We start from the raw sequence: 19,845 nt of genomic DNA on the forward strand, positions 1-19,845 counted from the left end.
GGATTCATAAGGAAACAGAATCAACTTTCTAAGATATTGGCAGAATTAACAGAATTTAACAAAATTATGTAGTAAAACACATTTTAGATTTAGATTCTTTTTTTTTTTTTTTTTTAGTGATAAAGGGTTATCTGCATATTGTTTTCATTTTGACCAGCATCTTATGATGCATGAATTTACTGCTTAATAACATCATTATAATTTATAGAACTAATTTAGTTTCAATTAGTTGAAATGCACTGCTACTTCAGTTGTCCTGTTTACTGTATTTTGTGAATAGACAGCAGATTTATCTATCCTCAACACCTATGTGAAAATGATGTCCTTCACTAAGAATTTTGTGGGATGAAAGCCTCTTATAGACGACACAAAGTGGAATGAGAAAGGGTGGGAAACACAGGGAGTAAGGTTGGATAAGTCAATCACAAGGATAGAGGAAGAAAGTTAATCCACCTTGGAAACACAGTGCACTATCATTGTTGTTAGTTGCATCCATGTCTGGAAAAGAGGCACTAAGAGGTAATCTTCCACAATCATTCTGGTACAGTGGACAATGGATAGCACCATCTTGAGGCAGTGGATGAAAAGGCTGGTGCGTGGGACTCTTTTTCAGAGCTTTAAGAGATGAATTCCTTTCTGGAATGTCTGGAAGCAGCTCAGTAATAAGTCTGTGTAATATACTGTTGTCGGGCAAGCTTCCCCGCCTTTTTTCAGCTTTAATTTGGTCACAGATGTCTTTAAGTGCAGAATCTAGTGCTTCAAATACAGATGACTTGCATTTTTTCTTTTCAGTTTGTTTTTTAGGAGCTGCACTTTTTTTCCTGCGGAAAGGCACTGGACTGACGAGGAATGCTATCTTAGACAGGCCAGATTCTGCTTCCTGTCTCCTTGGATCCTCAGTGGTTTCTTGCTTAGCCCTTTCATGTTTTAGCATGGTGGTGAAGCGGGTGTAGGATGCTGGGCATCGCCCTTTGCAGGAGCTGATGAGATGCCTGTGGTGGTGGTGATGGTGGTGGTGGTGATGGCCTGATCCATAAAAGCTTTCAGATGAAGTGAAGGAAAAGTGATCGAAGTCACTTTCACTACAAAAGGATGAACCCTCTATCTGGATGAAGTCACTGAGATCAGAAACCACTCCATCTTGATCGCTGTCTGAAAAATCTATATGTGATCGTTGTGGCTCATCACTGGTCACTTCAATATGAATTGGCACCAGGGTTTTAGACTTGTAGCTCCGTTGTACCTGAGAGGGATGTCTGACTGGAGTTTCTTCTTCCAGCAGGGATTCGATAGAAAATCGCCTCTTTGGACACAAGCCATTTTTAGGAGGCTCTAATGTAACAGTTGACAACATGTCATCACCAAGGTTCGGCATTGATTTTGACTTCTGAATTAACTTTTCAAATTCAGATATTCTGGTTGGCACCATGTCTCTGGGCACCTCCTCAGTAGAAGACTCTCTCCAGCCTTGAAGAATACCTTTGTGCTGTTCTTTTTCATACTGCAGTATTCTGGACTTGACAGAACAAATCACCTCAGAATTCATCAAGTCCTTGCGATTGATGCGGTGCATCTTTTTGTACATCTTCAGGAAACCTGGAGCATCGTGTGCAGATCTGTGACGAACTCTTGACCTACCACTACCACGGCCCTCAACATAAGGGGAGTTCCAGTTCATTGAGCAAATTTCTTTGGAGTCCTCCTCACATAACAGAGAGCCCATGCTTTCAGCCTTGGCCTGTGCATCGGGATAGCTATCGTGATCATCTGTTAAGAGGTCGTCACAGCTACGAGATTTCCTCTTTGGAGAAGCGGTTTCCTCTGTGCTACTCCAGACTTCTGCATTTTGGCGAGTCATTTGCCAGCCATTCTTGTAGCTGGTTGCCCTTCTTGAATCATTTGGAACAGCTAAATGTTGTCTGTAAGTGCTACAGTAATCTAATTCACTTGAGGTGTTGTGGTTGTGCACCGAGTAACTTAAAAGGGATGGATATACTTTGCTAATATCCCCACCTTTATAATCCATAGAGCAGCATGGTAAAAAAGAGACATTGCCAGAAATTAAAAGATTCAGAAAGTTGGAATTAGCATCAGTAAGTATTAGAAAGACTAGAAAAGAGAGAGCAATTAGTGCATCTATTAGCTTAGGTCAGCACATAGTTTGTTACAGCCTAGGACAGCAGAACTAATAATTAAGTTATTTTCCAGCTGCAAAAATGCACTCATCATAATTTGAACAACAAAAAGAATTCCTTGTTAATTACAGAGATGTTATCTCTTCCACAACCCCTGCCATCAAAGCAACATAAAAAACCAGGCATTAACTGGGGATTAATTGGGATTTTTAAGCAGGTTAACAGACAATAAAAGCTGCAAAGGATTTAAAGATGAAGCCATACAACAAATCTAGACCTCTGGGTAATACTGATTTTTCTACCTGGGCATTCTGAAAAAGTTGTTTAGGATTTTTAACCTGTATAATGCTCAGAGTTCACAGCATCCAAATATTCTAAATATGGTTAAAATAAAAATAAATCTTTGTATCAGATCAAATAGGAAATTTCTCCAAGTCATTCACAGGTAGCCTGCTCCTTCCCTGTGTGATAGCACTGAAGGAAGCAGTGTTTTGTACAGCTCTTGCAGGTCAGAACAAGGCAGCTCAGGAAGTGCTATGCAAGTGTAAAGGAAGGTGCATCAGTTTACTGAGCCTAACCACAATGTAGAAGTAAAAATAACCCTTAGACTGACTTCCATGACAAAGGCCTGAGTTTTCAAGCTTTAAGACATATTTTTATGTGCATGGTAAATCTAGAAGACACTATGAGACAAATTCGGAATGGTGGTCTTTCATAATTGTACTGAACTTTCAAGAATGGTCTCAAGTGGCAACATTCAGTTCAGGAATGATGCTTCAAACAGCTCAGTCTGCTTTCTAGAAAAAAACCTGAATCTAGATTTGATTTGGGTTCAAAATTCATGCCGATCAAATAATTTATAATGTGCTCCTTCTTTAACAAATCGGTTAATTTCAAGAAAATTTAATGTTCTACAGGGGTCATAACACTGGGAGAGAACAGTGTCATCTTCTGAAAGCTAATTGGCTGTGGAATATATTCTTAATGGAAGGATTTTCAAACACAGGAAGTTCTGAAGTTATACTCAGTGCTTGTTATTGGTGGTGGAGTCAAAGTCACATGCAGGCAAGTGGACTTTATCAATTTTTTACTGCCTGGCCTGGTAAACCAAATGGATGAGTTAATCCACTTCTAAAATTACTGCTATAACACTTTAAGGTTTTAAATGTTTAAAATACATTTACTTTTCAACCACCTCACTCTTAAATGCTCCTCACTGCTTTTCTTTGACACATTCTGTTGCAGCCTGGATATTATGTTCTTTTCACTGAGAATTTACTTTTACAGAGGTTTACTGATTAGTATAGCTACAAAACAGAGCAATTGAGATAATAATATTAATAATTTGAACAGAAGCAGACATATTCTATGCAGTATTATACTATATATTAATTCTATTTTATGCTTTGCTGGAAGTTTTTTGTCTTTCTAGAAAAATCCATCCAAACCTCCAAACCCAAATGAACAACTGACTCTGTGATCTCTTTCCTGGGGAGATGTGGAAAACAGTAACAGGATGGTGAGTTACTTGCCAAAAACAAGCTAATTATATTGCATCAACTGTACTAAATACTTCCAAGGATTTAGAAAGTAAAAAAAATCAGACTATGGATGCTTTTGTGATTAAATTAGGTCCTGATAACTATGGCTATTTGCTTGATTACATTAGGTCCTGGTAACTGACAATGTCTAAGATATCAGCTATGTATTCAAAAGGTCTACTGTACTGGAAACACATCTTTAATCTTATGGGTTATTTGTCTTGATTTACTTTGTCAATCTAATAAAACTAGTACTAAAATCACAATAGTCTAGTAAAGTAGTAGAGTTAAAAAAATGTTTATATATTGTGGTAGAATTCATATCATAGTCTTTTAGTCAATTCTCTTTTGTTAGAACAAGCAGTTGAAACTGGAAAACTTTTGTTACAAATCCACCTTTTCAGCTTAAAATTACACCCATAAGAGTAAACAAGTTAGCCTTTCATGAAAGGCCCCTCACATCACATTCCCTGGGGCAACACACCGAGCAGCAGGAGGCTATTGCTACCAACACATGGTACAGCACATCATCAGTGGTTTTCTGCTAACTAAAATGCTCTCCTCTTACCTTTTGCTCTTGATGGAGAAGAAGGAGATGAGCTAGTTAAAGGCTTCCTAAGGGTGGTAGATGGGCCCTGTGTGTCTGTAGGGCCCAGGTTAGGTCTGTTGGCGTTCTGATCACTGTGTGCTCTCTGATGACTTACAGCAGGTTCTGACTTCCTTCGCTTTCTGTAGTCACTCGCAGTGCTTGCAGAACTACAGAAAAAAAGCAGTATCAGTGGCAGTCTGATTCTGAGATCAGAATTCAGGAATCTAAGAAGTAAGGTCACAATTAAATTATTGGTTTATAGATTAAAAAATGCCAAAATAAATAAATGAAAAGCACATAAAGGGAAGAAGCACTGGTCTTACACATCTTACAGCCTATTTCTCAGTGAAAAGATTGATTTGTTCTTAACCTGATTGTTTTAAAGTTTTACACAACATTACTATGCAATTTTCTTTGAAATAAATGCATTGAGTTATTTTAGACTATTTTTTGCAACTAGAATTTAAGTGCAAAGATAGGAAAAAGACAGAGACCAAGAACAGTCAAGGCATCATGCTTAGGAAAACAACACTGAATATTCTGCAGGCAATAAGGGTAAAGAATAAATCACTGCTGTTGAAAGAGAAGCTTTGGGATGCTAGTGGAAAGACCCAGAACACAGTATGGTTAATTTGAATGTAAACACTAAGTCCTTGTAAAACTAAAATAAAATCTACACATCAGTATCAAAATCAACACTCTCTCCAAGCATCTAATTTGCCAGTAGCTCACAAGGTGAATGTTAAAATATGACTCTTCACAAAATCTGTTGATTTCAGGTCCCAAAGAAGACCATCAGGCTGGATAATCTGTGTCTGTTGAAGTAATAGATAGTATTTCTTACCTGGAGGGCCTGTCCAGGCCTCTGTCTGTTGAATAGTGATGATACAAGGAAGCCTGTGAAAACAAACGCATGGATTGTTATGTTTTATTTGAAAAAAGAGTGACAATTTTTGTTTATCATGTTTGATGACTCTTTGTTACTCTGTGGCAAATCCTATAACAACAGCCATGATGGTTAACATCCTGGGCACTCCATCACAGACACGGCAACATTTCATGAGAATAAATTATGCAGCTTTTAAAAAGCATCATTAGATTTCATTTCCTATTCTACTTAAGTAATATTTTTTTCCTTAAAGCACTGCTAAGTAATGAGCCCAAATCATGCTTTTCTATACACTTTTCAAAACCAGAAACAGAACAGATGAAACAAATCTTTACTATAAAAACATAAAAATCTGAAAATTATTCCTTCATGTCCATGTGAGATCTGCAAAGTTTCTCCTCATCCCTCAGTTACTCACCGAAATCCCACAGTCAATTATAGCAAGAAACTTTTGTCAATCCCATGACGTTTGTGGTCAGCAACTGGCCTTATATACCTTATAACCCTGGTAAGAACAGTTCTCATCACAGAACATTAGTCATTGCTTATGGAGTTGCAGATGTAGCTACTGCATGAACACTGGGAGATCGAACTTCCATAATTGTATTTTTAATACAAAGTCAACCTTGAATGACTACTGATTCTAAATCAACCATTTCAAGCCTTCAGTCAGAATTAAGTAATATTACTTTTCTGGTAACCAGGTATGATTCTAAAATGAACTGTATGGTTCCTGGGGTATATGTTCATGGGTACATGGCAGTCTGGTTCAAGAATTAAACTTCTTTCAAGTTCCTGGCATGTCATTTCAGCTTTCCATAACCCAATGGACTAGAAACAGAACTATCATACAGATTTCTAAGGTGCAGGAAATATTTTTCCCCCTTAGAGAGAGTCTTGTTGGATTTTTCAATGCATGGAAAAACCTTTGTCCTGAAGCACTTCCAAAGTAATGGCACTCATGGTCTGTCTAAGTCCTTTCCTTTGTAAGATTCTTTTTTCCCCCAGTGATTTGATTTGCAAGTTCATGAACAGAACTTCACCCAGATTTGTTAACTGACACTTCGGTACACCTCCAGAAGTCACCAGTAGTCTTAGAATATTTGGGAAAAGATTTTGTAGGACTGTGGGACAGGGAGAGCCACACAAACATGCTACAATATGAAACCAATGTTATCTAAAACTCGAGCTAAGATAATTCCAAATGTTCAAGTAGTTCATATTTTGAAGTTTTTCTTTACACCTTCTGAAGACTTAAAAGTACTTTGTGATGATTCTCCCATCACTCTCCAAATTCACTAATTTTAAGATACATATCCAATACTATGAGGTCTGTCTGCAATAAAACCATAGAAGCCAGACACAGTGTTGTCACACCAACAGCCAGTATAACCACAGTGAGCAAAGGTGTCAGGTCTGTGTGCTTCCCTACACTACCCAAAAAACACACATTCAGCCTGTCCTGGAAAACATCTGAGTCTCACTTCTAAACTGGCCACAACCATCTTCCTTCTCTTGACCAGTCACTGCCACGGTCTGGAACCAGCCAGGAAGGAAACTCAGGACCACAGGTGATCTCTCAGAACTGTTGCACAAGGTGGTACAAACATTGCAGATAAATTGTCACTGTGGATTTTTCTGTGCAGATGCCAACCACTTCCACTAGTGACCGCTGACCACCTGTGAGGTGACAGTGGCCAAATGGCCCTGAGGCAGCGATTGCTTCCCACCTCCTGTGATAGCTCCACAGCTGTACAGACCATGGTGTCATTCCCAAGGGTGGAGCAGAGCCTCACTGTCTCCTATGGAAGGCTATGGGTAAATCCCACAACAGAAGTCACACCAGAGGAAATTTCCTTATGCAGAGCATTTCCCAGGCCATACACAGTGCCAGTGATCAGCCTAAAATGGCTACAAGTGCGTATCATGCCAAAATTGACTGCTGGATTACCATATGGCTTTCGCTTTTCACCCTTTAAGATTCTCTTACCACCTTGAATGTAACTTGCCCTTTTATCCTTTACTTGATGCTGGCTTTGAAGTTTTTTCTGTATGACAGATCCTGCATGTTGCCCATTCTACAACACTAATTTTTACTACAGGCACATTATTGTTTATAGAATGTGTGGCGTTTATACCTTCTCTCCACAGCTTCACTGATGTGACATATAGAGGAAAGGTGAAAGTAAACACTGTGTGTGGTTGTTTTTTACCGCTTGTTTTACTGTTTGCAGCTGTCCTGTCAGCTCTTGGGCGTTTACTGACCTGCTTTTAGATGGCCCAACTGACACATCTCTCTCACCTCCGAAGATAATTAGCCATCTTCCACAATATTTAACACTGCTCTATTTGAATAAAGGCCACTTGAAAAAAATTAAATATTGGAGATGACAACTCCAAATTATCAAATACAGTCTTTTTTGAATACTTTGATTTGGTTTTACTAAAAAAATGAGATATACATTTAAAAATAAGGCTGCATTTTAGCTGTTTTCATGCATCAATGCTTTAATACTGACTAAAAATGGAGCTAAGGAAAGTAGGCAAAAGTAAAAGATAAATAACAAATAGGCTTGTTTGCATGATGGTTATAATACTTTATCAAGTTATTTTGAATAGTCTCCCCTTCTGGAGAAGTATTGAGTTGCTGTAGCTTTTGAACATGATTTATCATATTTAAAGATTATTAAACTTTCAAAATTAAAGACAGAACTTTTTGTAAATTAATCAAAGAGAAAATCAGTGTTACTTAGCAACAACTTTACCCAGACCTACTGAACACAGAAATATTTCAAAGTCATGTTACGACTTTTAACTTGTCCTCCTTGATATACTGAAAACCAACAGGAATTAGAAAAGGCCAACAAGCATTCTCCTTCAGAGAACTGGGACCCAAATTTCACAACTATAGTTTTTTCTAGATATATAGAGAGCTTAAAACCAAACCACAGTAAATTGCAAACAATTAACAATTTAAGACCACAACTTGAGTTTAACTTTTGGAGAAACTACGGAAGATGAGAGTGAATCACAAACATGAATGAAGTAAAGCCACCATATGAAGCAAACTTGCCAGCAGAAGATTCACTGACTTTTGCCCTAACGCTGTAAAAATGGGGAGGGAGTGGAGAAGGAATGAAAGCCTGAATCTCTCCCACTCAGAGTAGGGCAATGTCAGCCCACTACCTGATCTTGATGAATTTTATTTGGAGTACTGACAGCAACTGTCAATCCTGAGTTATAAATTACAACAGTACTATTAATTGCTGTTTTACCTGATGAGAAACCTTAGTCATAAATACTTAATAGCAGAAATGACAGCTTAGCCACAAAGGCTTTCACTTGACACGTAGAATTTGCAGTCAGATATTTTAATAAAAAATATACTGTGCTGATGGATTAATTGTGCAATGCACTTGCCCAACTCTGAAAAGTGGGAATTTGTCAAAGAGTTAGAGACGTATGGAGTATTGTGTAATTCTGGGTGTTAATCTCTGAGAAGTTTTGGGGATAAGGACTCACAGTTCCTAGGATAATAAGATCAACATCCAAATGCACTAGTGATCTGGAAAGATATGAAGACAAAGATACAATGATTGTGAATTAGAAATGTCTCATAGCTATCAGAAGGAAACCACTAAATTTTAATGAACTTAAGACATAAATGGTGAGCATTCCAACCCTTCTTCCCAAGAGAATCATCTGAAAAAGAACCATTCATTTACCTCATAGGAAACACCAGTTGAACTGTCTTGAACATAGTCCAAAAGCTTTTTAGGTGGCTGCATCATAAAAGCAGAAGTGTAGAGATGAAATGGAGTAGAATCAATGGCAGCAAGGAATGAAACATGTGGAAAAGGTGACACAGTTAGAAATTAAGTGTTGACAGCATCAGATACAAAGAGTGACACACATGGGTAGAATGGAAGGATAAATGTGTTATTTTTAAAAAATCTTAATAAAACGTTAGTAACTTTAGGTGGTAAAATTTACAACTGGAATGGCTGAATAAATACCAGCAGTTTTTAATACTGATAGAGAAAAGCGTCACAATTATGCTCTCCTGGAGGAATTTCAATGTGTCTTGTCTTAAAAGTTATTGTTATCAGTAAAGTATTGTTGTAATACAGTTCATCAGAAGAATTTATCTGTCCTGTTTCTTCCCACCTAGAGGGAGGAATGACAATATGACTCGAAAGGCAGGATAATGGAGATAAAAAGTAATCCATGACAATGTGATAACATTATAGACAACTGCAGAAATTAAACCCAGATATATTTACCCTTTTTTTTTTTTTTTTTTTTTTTTAATTTTCAGAGGGTATTCAATGGATAATTATTTAAAATGCTATGATTAAAACATTAAGGTTTTAAAGGAGTGTATATGATTTTCTTTCTCTTCTGCTCTCACTGAAATAGCAGAGAGTTCTGATTTTGGCTTATGGCTAACTACAGAAAAGGACTAAGCTCTTCCAGGGTGTCCTCCAAAGCGCTGTGTCAAGTGCTCAGACTCCTCATGTAGCCTGGCATGTCACTAATTAAAATTCACATAGGCTTCCAGAGGTTGACAGGGAAAGAAAAGAGTGGAGATATTTTAAATTCTGATACTTTCAACCTCATGTCTACTTCAGATTTCCTGCCTGCAGCCTGTGGCTTCTGCTTTTTAAACTCAAAAATTCCTGGGGTGGATCCTGTGGAGCTATGAGAATGCTTAAAAAGACTGACAGAATGCTTGGGTTTACTTCCCTTCTTTTTCTAAGGGGATTTTAATTTCTTTTAATTTTCCACCTGTTTGGATATTCCAACTATCCTCTTAGATACTCTTCTGGGATGAATACATTTGCTATCCTTTTTCCTAAAGATGTTAGAGTGTACGGAAAGAATTTGAGCTCTGTGGAGCCAGAGAGGGAGTGTGCAAAAGCAAGAGCAGGTGCATCTCCAACCTAGTTGTTAAGGCATTGTGCAGGGATAAAGTGAAACCTAGTTCTCAGTGTTGCCTCAAGGGCAATGTTACTGTTTTACTGTTGTAAAAAATATACAAAAATATATAAAAACAGCCTTCGGTGCTTAGCTACAATTAAGCCTAGGTATTTGCAGAAGAAATTTGCAAGTGCTTAAGAAATCAAGGTGAAAAATTGAGATATTTCTGATTTTTAGGTGTTTCAGCCAGATGGAACTCTTCAGGTTTATAATTTTAAATGTAAGCACTTGCAGCAGCTCTAAACCAGCAGCTGTTTGCCAGAGCCCTTTTTTTTGGGTAGGGGCTACATGTGAAAATAGGAGCAGAACTGAAGTCTGTCCACTCAAACAGGTGTCCAGCTTGAAAACAGAGAAAACCAATATCTCTGTGTTCAGGTACACAATATGAATCTGCATATATGCATTTAAGAGATGAAAAAAAGGGAAAAAAAACCCTCTCAGTATTTCCTGCTATAAGAAGTTAGTTTATGGTTTCATACATTAAATTAATTTAGTTGATCTGCAACTTAGCATCCCTAATGTAAACTGTCATGTTTTTCTGTCCTAGAAGATTGTTCAAAAATAATCTAGCCAAATGCAAAAAATTTAGGCAAACTAGCAAGCATCCCTGTTTAACATGGAATTTGTCTTGTTATTAAATACTTACACAATACTATATATCTAACACATACTCCTTATTAAAGCTATTAGTATAATGACTCTAGCAAGTTGAGTCTATTTCAAAAAAATACTTACATTTATGGGACTTTACTGCCCTTCTTCAAAAAAAACCCCAACTTAAATTAATTTTACTGTCATATACTTGCTGAATTTGGTAATTTAAATAGTTCTTTCTAAAAATATTTTTTCCTGAAGTGTATACATCAATATTCTGTCCTCACTTACCGGACGTCCAAACTCCAGCTCTGAAAAGAACTTATACCAGGGTTCGTTTTCTAAATCTATGTCATCTGGGTTTATGCGATCAGTCTGGAGCAGTTGTGAAGGAAAAGGGAAGGAAAAGGCACACACTGAGCAAAGTGCTAGAAATGCTGTCACTTTAACAACAAACACACAGACATAAAACAAATACGGGGAAAGAAATGAAATAAACTCAAAGAATGAAGATGGTATTAAAGACAGAGAATATTCAAGTGTTCAAGAGCAGTCATTCACTGGTAGCTTTAATACTTTTCTTTTTGTTGATTTTCTTCCAAGGACTGGAAGATGTTAAACATTTTCAAATTACACTTTTAAAGCTAAGAGGGGTTTTTGACCTTTTCTTTAACATCACTGCATTAGTTAATTACATTTAATGCTGCTAAAGATTCCTTGTTAGGAAGATGGTATAAATGATTGTCTTCTCCAGCACAGGCAGGAAACTGCCCATCTGATCAGCAATAAAGACACAACTTTATCTGTATTGCTTTCAGTCATTCCTTGTCTTCTCACAGAGCATGTTGATTCTGAATCTTGATGTCTTGAAGCAAGCACTGAGCAGAGATATGGAATATGCATCACACAAGCATCACTATGTTAAAAAGCCACTTCAGCATATGAAAAGGAACTGGTATATTTTAGATCCTATGTTCAAAACATAGGGAACAAAAAAATTATGCATTCCATAATATTTGTTTCAGCAGTACTGTGAAATGCTTTATCTCACATAGCCTTGTTGACATAATGAAGCATTTTTTTCCACGGTGAAATACATTGTTTTCATCTGAAAATTCTCACAGCCAAGGGATAAAGTAGCAATTGAAGATAGTATTAAGGAAATCCTTCAGTGAACAGAAGAGTAATTGACAGATTTATTCAAGCAGCGTGGAAACATGACAGTGCAAAACAGTACAGCCCTCAATGGGATATGTAATCAACTGTAAACTTGGCTGCATTAATTACTTTCCAAACAGCTTCAGTTTCTTTGTAGCATCTGATGTAGGCTTTCATGCAGCACAGAATTACAATGAATTGCTGGCTTAAAGATCTCTGAAACAGAGAAATCCTCTTGTTAAATACATTTTTGAATTTAAAATTTGCTTCTCCATAACTCTGATTATCAGAACGTAGACACTAATTATGGTATGCCCTAGAAAGCAATCAAGAATGACACTGGTGATCAAGTACGTAACACTTTCTCCTCGGGAGTCAAACTGTCACCAGTAGACCAGAGCAACCACATACAGCTATTTCTGTTTTCTGCATGAGATAATATTGTGGTTTTGACCATTTCAGGTAATTAAACATCCTACAGCACTTTTCTTGCTGCTTTTGGTGTTACTGGGACAGCCTGCCAACTCTTCTGTATTGAAAGGTCAACAACCATTCACAACTACCTTGGTGGTCACATATCTACAAGCTGTTCATGCAATATCTGGATCCCAGATGTTTTATACACTTATGTTCACAATGCCCTTTCAAGTAAGGGAAGCAGTATTCCTGTGAATGCAGAAGGAAGTGAATGTCACTGATGAAAACTTGGTGTGCTCCAGAGAAGGGTTAGGAAGTGAAGTGCCTCTGGAGTTTTGCCCTTATATTTCCACCATCCACAGCTATATCTCAGCAGTACTGACAAGTGCTTGAATTCAGCTATACACACGCAAGTCCTTTGTAGAGAAATCCTACTGAAATTAGTTTAATGAACTGACTACTAAAAGTGTGATTTTAATAGACACTATGACTAATATAAGAAAAAACCACAGGATTCTCTTCTACAGAGATATGAAGACATGAGGGCAAAAAATAACAGATACAAAATGCAGAAGATAACTCTGCAGTATAGCAAGTTGATTCCCATTACAGAGAATACTTGCCATATTTAGAGGTTTTTTTTTCCTTACCTTAAAAAAATTTCCACAATTTTCATCTGGATAATCTGAGAAGACATTACTAACCGATTCTTTTCCATCCTTTCTCCAAACTTCCACAGAAATGTTGGTATCAATAAATGAGTGTGTTTACATAAAATAAATATGTAAATATTTTAAAATATTTAAATAGGGTTGGATTTGTGGAGTTCTTGCCTCTAGAAGTTCTGACCTACTGACATAACAAGGTGCCCTGAAGAGAAGCAGCCCCACAGCTACACAGTGATGGAACATGTCCCTCCTTGCAGGGAGGCAGAACACACCGACAGATCAACTGGACTCCCCCAGTGCCAGCCAAGGAGACAAAAATGAGAAAGGGAATTGCCTCCCTTTTCCACTTCCAATACTCTTGCAATTAGACACAAGCTTAAAATCACTTGTGTTTCTGATGGTAAAGAAAAAGCTAGAAATAATGTATTTTATCTAGTTTCCAAGTTTTCATTTCCTCTCCTGTAGTAGTTGCAAATAAAATGAGACTGATAATAAGTATGTAGAGCTAACTCCACGTAGCCAAGTCCACTTTAATTTACAGCTTCAACCGCAGAGGGCAGCAAACAAAAAGAAACTGAGCACTGAAGTCTGCAAATTCCCTTCTGCCTGGCACTTCTGGAGAGGACTGCATGCCCTGTTCTACCAAGATCAATACACAGGCAATTGATTTTGCTGGGCTTTTGGATTCAGTTTTGCTGACAGACCTTTTTCTATTATCTTCCCTTCTAAGAGACTTAAAATGAATAAATCATTTTGACTTAAAAAGTTGCACTTAGCTTAGTCTCACAAAGTATCTCCCAAACTACTGGAATAGAAAGTAAAAGCAATAAAGGAAAATCCCTTTTTATGACTTGCCGGTCAAGTACTGTTCCCACATTCTGTCCTTCAAGTAGCAATATAGTAATATTTTGATTATTTGTTGAAAATATACAACTAAAGACCACTAAGTAACTTCACTCCCTTTGCATCAGATGGTCAACACAAAACTGCATCAGCATTCTCAAGTATAGAACATGGATGGTCAATGAAAAAATTACATCTGTAGTATTACATGTAGCTTTGCCTGTTCTTGATTTGATATACAAATAGACATCAACAGGTAATAATCAAAACTGCATTTCAACTTGTGAGATAGATGGTTCTTACATGTAGATCAGTATTTTGCATTTGCAGGTTCAGACACCAAACTGAAGCCTGTGTGGAATAAGCTGAGATGCCTGTTGTAAATTTGGATTTGGCATTTTATTATCTCTAAAGAATAATTTTCTTTTGGTTTTCCTTTTTTGGACTACTTTTTAAATAGCTGTGGTAACTCCAAGTCTACTACCAGATGGACTTAGTCTATTTCTTCATGAGAAGAAATATTTTTTAATGACATATTAAGCAAACCAAGCAGAATATTCAGATAACCAGATTGAGATGTCAAAAGCAACCAAATGTGCATGTTCTAAGGAAAATTTCAAATTTTTCACTACATTAAAAACCAAACCAAATGAAAAATAACAGATGTACATCATGGAACAAGCCCAGTCTATTTCTGGTATTTGACAAAACAGTAATTTTTAAAAAAATATTCTAATTATGAATTCCTCTTGTAAATAAACTCAGCAGAAAACTTGTATGTTGAACAGAGATTAAAAAAAATAGAACTAAAATTTAACCTCACAGTTTTATTTGACTAGCACATGTATACTTTTATGCTTAGGGTAAAAAACTAATTAAAATAGAGGCATTGCTTGTACCAATTTTATGAGGTATTTTTTTACAGTAACACTGAGATCTTTCCTTACTCTGCTGCAGAAATAGAAATATATATACAAGTATGGAGGAACTGCTTCTCATATAGACAAGGTAGAAACTACTGAATAATAAAATTTAATTTATTTACACATGATTAAGTCGTTACATTGTTATTTACTTTTTAATGGAAAGTAAGCATCCATTTTAGGAAACGAGTCCATTGTTTGGATGGCACTGGAGAAAAAGAGGAATATTTAGTTGAATTGCAGACACTGGAGATGGAAACAGACATCAAAACAACTTATGTACCACCCTATCAGTGGCTTCTTGAAATAGGAAAAAAATGAGCTGCATCACCATGTCTTGTAATACTATTTAATGCCTTAATATCACAAACTTCTAGTGTAATCTCAAAATACTACTCCAAAGCCTCTACTTTTTGCTGATGTTTTATACTCTTACAAATTCAAATTATGGAAAAAACCACAATAACTTCCTGTTTCACGGAAAAGGTTACTAACAACACAGCAGTCTGAAACTTCACTCGTCCTTCTGCATCTATTACAAAGATAATTGGTTATTCCCCACCAATCTATCCATTTAATGTTTATTACTAGGTCAATGTTTTATTTTTTATTTCTCACATTGTTTTGATTAACACAGATCTTCTTTTGATCAGTGAGGATCTGCTGAATAGTGTTTCCCACTAAATGTCAGCTTTACATTGAATCTCAATTTCTTTTATTCTTCCCATGTTTTCATCTCCACATTAATCACAACTGATTCCAATTGACTACATACACCAATAAAGGGAACACTGATCTGTCAAGTCTGATTTGTCCTGCTCATTATGATACAAGGTAGCTGTAAGTATTTTATATTTTTGACAGATTACTTTGCCATGAAAACTACAATCTTGTTGACATGGAACTTATGTAATTAAAAAAAAAAAAATGGGGATTTGGATTGTTAAAAAAACTCCCGTTGACTTTTTTGGTTTTGACAAAATGAATAAAATATGAATTTCTAGTTCAGACACTATAAATGTCCATATTTTGCAATATTAATTTAGTGCATTTATTTTATATTCCACATTTGTATTAATACTTTCCTTCAGTATCATCAAAATTTTTCAGACATTAAAAATCAAATCTTTTGAGATTATCAAGATGGCAGATTTAATTCATGCAGTACTGACATACTTGAGAATTTGGAGTTTTCATCTGAATTCGGAACCAATGCATTATTTTCTGATGTCAGCTTTTCCAACACGCAATGAAAAAAGCTTTTGACCTGCTTTGCTGATCATCTTTTAAGGAGTTAGTTTTACCTCCTATATCCCATTCAGTGAATACAAGGAAAGCAAATACTTCTGTGAAACAAATTTTCTGTTAGTAACATGGTCCAAAAGCAGTATCTAAATTACATAAAACTAAATAGCATCTTCATCAACAGCAGGCATTCCAGATTGATGAAACTGTGATAGCTCCCTATTTTTTTCAGCTATGTTACGTTAGTGTCAGTACAGCTTTCATCTTATATTTTGTTATTTTTTACAGCTCTGAATAAACAAACAAAATCTCTCACAAACAAAAAAAAATCTCACAATTCTGTACATAAATAATCTCAGCTCTAAAAATTTCTTATACAATGAGATGGTTCCTTGTATGTACATCAGCTAAGCCTAAATGTTTAGTCTAAGCTTCAGATGACAAAATATGACCTAACCCTTGAAGGGTATTGCTTAGTAGGTACAACATGACTAAAGCTTTCCTGCATGCAAATATTTTAAGGACCAAAAAAAGCTCAAAATTCCATCTCTTGATTTAGATTAGCAAAAGTAAAATGCATAAGCAAGTGGAAAAAAGTGGAAGAAAGCTCACTTTTTTGTTGTTTTGTTAGTTTGCTAGAATTGAAACAATGTAGCTCTGACAATATTAATCAGCACTGCAATTGTCATGTCAATTAATTTTGTTCACATTACATTATCGGAAAATGTAATTTATTAGAAAAGTGAGGCCACTCTTGGAATACCTGAAATCAGTGTAATTTGCTTATTTTTAATTTGAATCTGCTATTACTCTTTGGCATTGGGAGCACTGGAAAATTACCTCAGTGTTTTTAATGCATCCATGGCACTCAGAAAGTACTCAGGACAGATGACACTGTCTTTTAAATAAAATTCTTAAGTTCATCTGCACTCAGATACTAATTCTATTGATTCATTACCAGTTCCTACAGAAATGCCAATTTCTTCTTTGAGAAACACATCAGTTTGGCAAGAACTCAATTTCACAGAAAAAGAGCTTTGTGTTTTCTAGCTAACAAAAATTAGATTCCTGCAAAGACCACAAAAACAAAGGAAGAGGTGCTTGGTTCAGGTGTTCCACTGTTGATATATTGCATATTTTGAAATTCAGTTATTTCCTTAATTTGCTTTAAATTGGCAAAATAAATTCTGTGAACAAGCATATAATACAGAAGTAAATAGCAATCCAGTACTGATTTCATAAACCTCTTCTTTAAACCTGGACTCCCTCAAACATTTCAACCTTAAAGTAAAAGACCAAGAAAAGAAAATATGCCATTGATACATGACAGCTTTCCTAAAATAAGAAAATGTTAAGATAGCACAAAGCTAAATTGGAAGGGCTGGGTGAACGTGTCTTTCAGCAAATGAAAACTTCCGTTAATTGTCATTTTGCAAGCATTAAGCACAGCTTTATTCCAAAATTACAATCATTATTCAGAAAGCAGGAATAAAGGCTTCTAATTACATATTAAGGTACACTCATTCATAATGTACACTCACTCAAATCACAGAGCATTTGGGGCTGGGAAGGACCTCCAGAGATCATCTAGCCCAACCTCCTGCAAAAGCTCTAATCATATCAGGTTGCTCAGGGCTGTGTTCAGGCAAGTCCAGTCTGGGCAACCTTGGCCAGTATTTGACCACAATCTCCTTAGATATACAATTCATAGATCCTGAAAATGCAAATATTTTATTTTTATGCATTAATTAATCAGATATCATATGTGCTGTTAATACTACTGAAAGTAAGTGTTGTAGATGCACACCAGTTAGAAAAACCAGCTTCCATCTGTTCTGCCTATCATCCATGAGGTTTGCACAGTGGGGATTTCTTGCAAACACTGGAAGATGTAAGTTGAGTAAATAAGCCAAACCCCATTTTTCAATACAATCATCAGATAAGAACAAACACAAATTTCTGCAACATTGTATTGTAAAAAGGATCTTCAATATTCCTCTAAATAATAAACAGATAACCTCTTACCAAATCTTTTACTGTATTACCCATTTCATTTATGTGTCTTACCGGTCTTTCATGTTCAAGGATCGATGACTTTCCCGGCTCATATTCAAAAATACTTCTTGGTTCAGAACGGAACTTGCGAGTATCTACCTTTCTGTCAGGAGGATCCCAGTCATTCCTAAACAGCAAATACAAGCAACTGAGCTAATTTACTGTCATCACCTTGTGCTTTACAGCTCTGTACAACAGAAACCCGCAAAGCCAAATGATGTTCAGAACAGCAAATCTTTCCAGATCTCAGCTGTGGAACATCTAGCTGGGCATACCAGTGTTGCTGTATAAAACTGTAGCTCATACATATTTTTATTTAACTCTGTGTAAAATGACACACTAGTAACTCAAAGGCTGGAGGAAAGGGAAGGGGAAATACTACCATCTATTGTCTGTATTTATGATAAGAAAGAGCATGCACTGATTGAATTTTATCTGGTGTGACTTGGTTTGATGTGACCTGACATAATAATGCACATGTCATGTGCCTTAAAAAAAATCTATGGGGTAGCTTTTGTTTATAGTAATGCTTTCAAGTTCGTTTCAGTGACACAGATGCCTCTATTTATAAAATACCCTACATTTCAAGGGAAGTAGTTCTACATGGCTTTATTGTTTATTTTCACTGAGGAAAAAATTTTTTCAGAGCAGAAAAGGTTGCATTTTTTGAGAATGAACCGGAAAATGGAAATATTCTGATGAAGTTGCAGTATACTGCAAGCCACTGAAAAAAGAAGGATATTATTGAAATTCTGATTCATGCTCGGTTCAACTAATTTACAGTTTTCAGGTTTTTATCCTTTATGGACTATATTTTGAGCTCAGCTCCTAATGCAAACCATATCTTGCCTCTCAGCTATGAAACATGATATATGTGGACCTAAGCCTCTTATGTGAGATTTTAAAATACTCTGGCTTTATAGGCAATTAAAAAAAGAATCTCCCAATGGCAGGAAAAGATTGACAAGCTATAGCTTTCAGCAGTGGGCAAAGCATAACTAACATGTTTGGCATCCCTTGGCCTGGAGAACACAGATTTCCACTGCCTGTTGTATCATGTGGGAGATTAAAAGCAGAGGATAAATAGACAAATTCAGTGCTGAGCACTTGTTTCTAAGTTTGACAAAAGGAACTGCAACAGGCTTCAGTTTCTGTGACTGAGGCATTTGGCCTAAGCACAGGACAAAAACTCACACAACTTCAGAGATCAAAGCAAAACAGTGCCACATTTTGGTGTCTTGCTAAAAAAGTCTGCACTTCTGTATGACCTGCTAACAAAATTCAAGCCTCATGGCCTCTGTGAGGCAGACCAGCTCTAACCTTTAGATTTCCTCTTGACAATCTGTCCTTGGCAACAGGAAAGCCAAAATCAGTAACCATCAAGCAATCCCATCTTCCTCTGCACTATGTGTATCTACAGAACTACATTTTGGATTGCTATTACCTACAAATTTTTCAAAAAGCCATAATTATGTCTTAATTTTAAACACTTAGTATGGTCTTTCCTGACAATATTTTATTCAATCTGCTAATTACTTGAAACTGTTAAATATAATTAAATTTCTTCATATAAATATGTTTGCAATGTCCAAACTGACAAAAATGGTCAAATTCTCTTTTGTTGCTTGAGTGTAACCAAGAGGGGAGCTTGTAGGCACAGATGAAAGGGAAGAATATTACCCTTTTAATATAGAATATATACATACCCCCACACATATAGATTTATAATAGCATAATATTATATTAACATGTTGTAGTATTTAATGTAAACAGTAAAGAAAAATATTTTTGCTTAGCTAGTACCTACA

The 19,845-nt window shown here is 36.2% G+C and overlaps 1 protein-coding gene and 1 long non-coding RNA gene across 21 annotated transcripts in view; one reads left to right on the plus strand and one right to left on the minus strand.

Moving 5' to 3' along the window:
* Positions 1–19,845, minus strand: part of SORBS2 (sorbin and SH3 domain containing 2) — a 202,260-nt gene that overhangs the window by 24,151 nt on the left and 158,264 nt on the right. For 8 of the 20 annotated variants that reach the window (XM_033513982.1, XM_033513986.1, XM_033513987.1 and 5 more), the window contains 6 exons: positions 18,050–18,164; positions 11,020–11,103; positions 8,880–8,936; positions 5,110–5,162; positions 4,245–4,432; positions 454–2,013 (listed from right to left, as the gene is read on the minus strand). In XM_033513982.1, coding sequence (XP_033369873.1) covers positions 454–2,013; positions 4,245–4,432; positions 5,110–5,162; positions 8,880–8,936; positions 11,020–11,103; positions 18,050–18,164 — 2,057 coding nt within the window. The remainder of the gene's footprint in view (positions 1–453; positions 2,014–4,244; positions 4,433–5,109; positions 5,163–8,879; positions 8,937–11,019; positions 11,104–18,049; positions 18,165–19,845) is intronic. The other 12 variants (XM_033513992.1, XM_033513991.1, XM_019006298.1 and 9 more) reach the window with 3 other exon arrangements.
* Positions 1,833–3,200, plus strand: LOC107202957. Its single transcript, XR_004497206.1, has 2 exons — positions 1,833–1,921; positions 3,053–3,200. It is a non-coding gene; the product is annotated as an uncharacterized LOC107202957 (long non-coding RNA).

The sequence above is a fragment of the Parus major genome, chromosome 4 (genome assembly GCF_001522545.3).
Source record: "Parus major isolate Abel chromosome 4, Parus_major1.1, whole genome shotgun sequence".
Classification (NCBI taxonomy): domain Eukaryota; kingdom Metazoa; phylum Chordata; class Aves; order Passeriformes; family Paridae; genus Parus; species Parus major.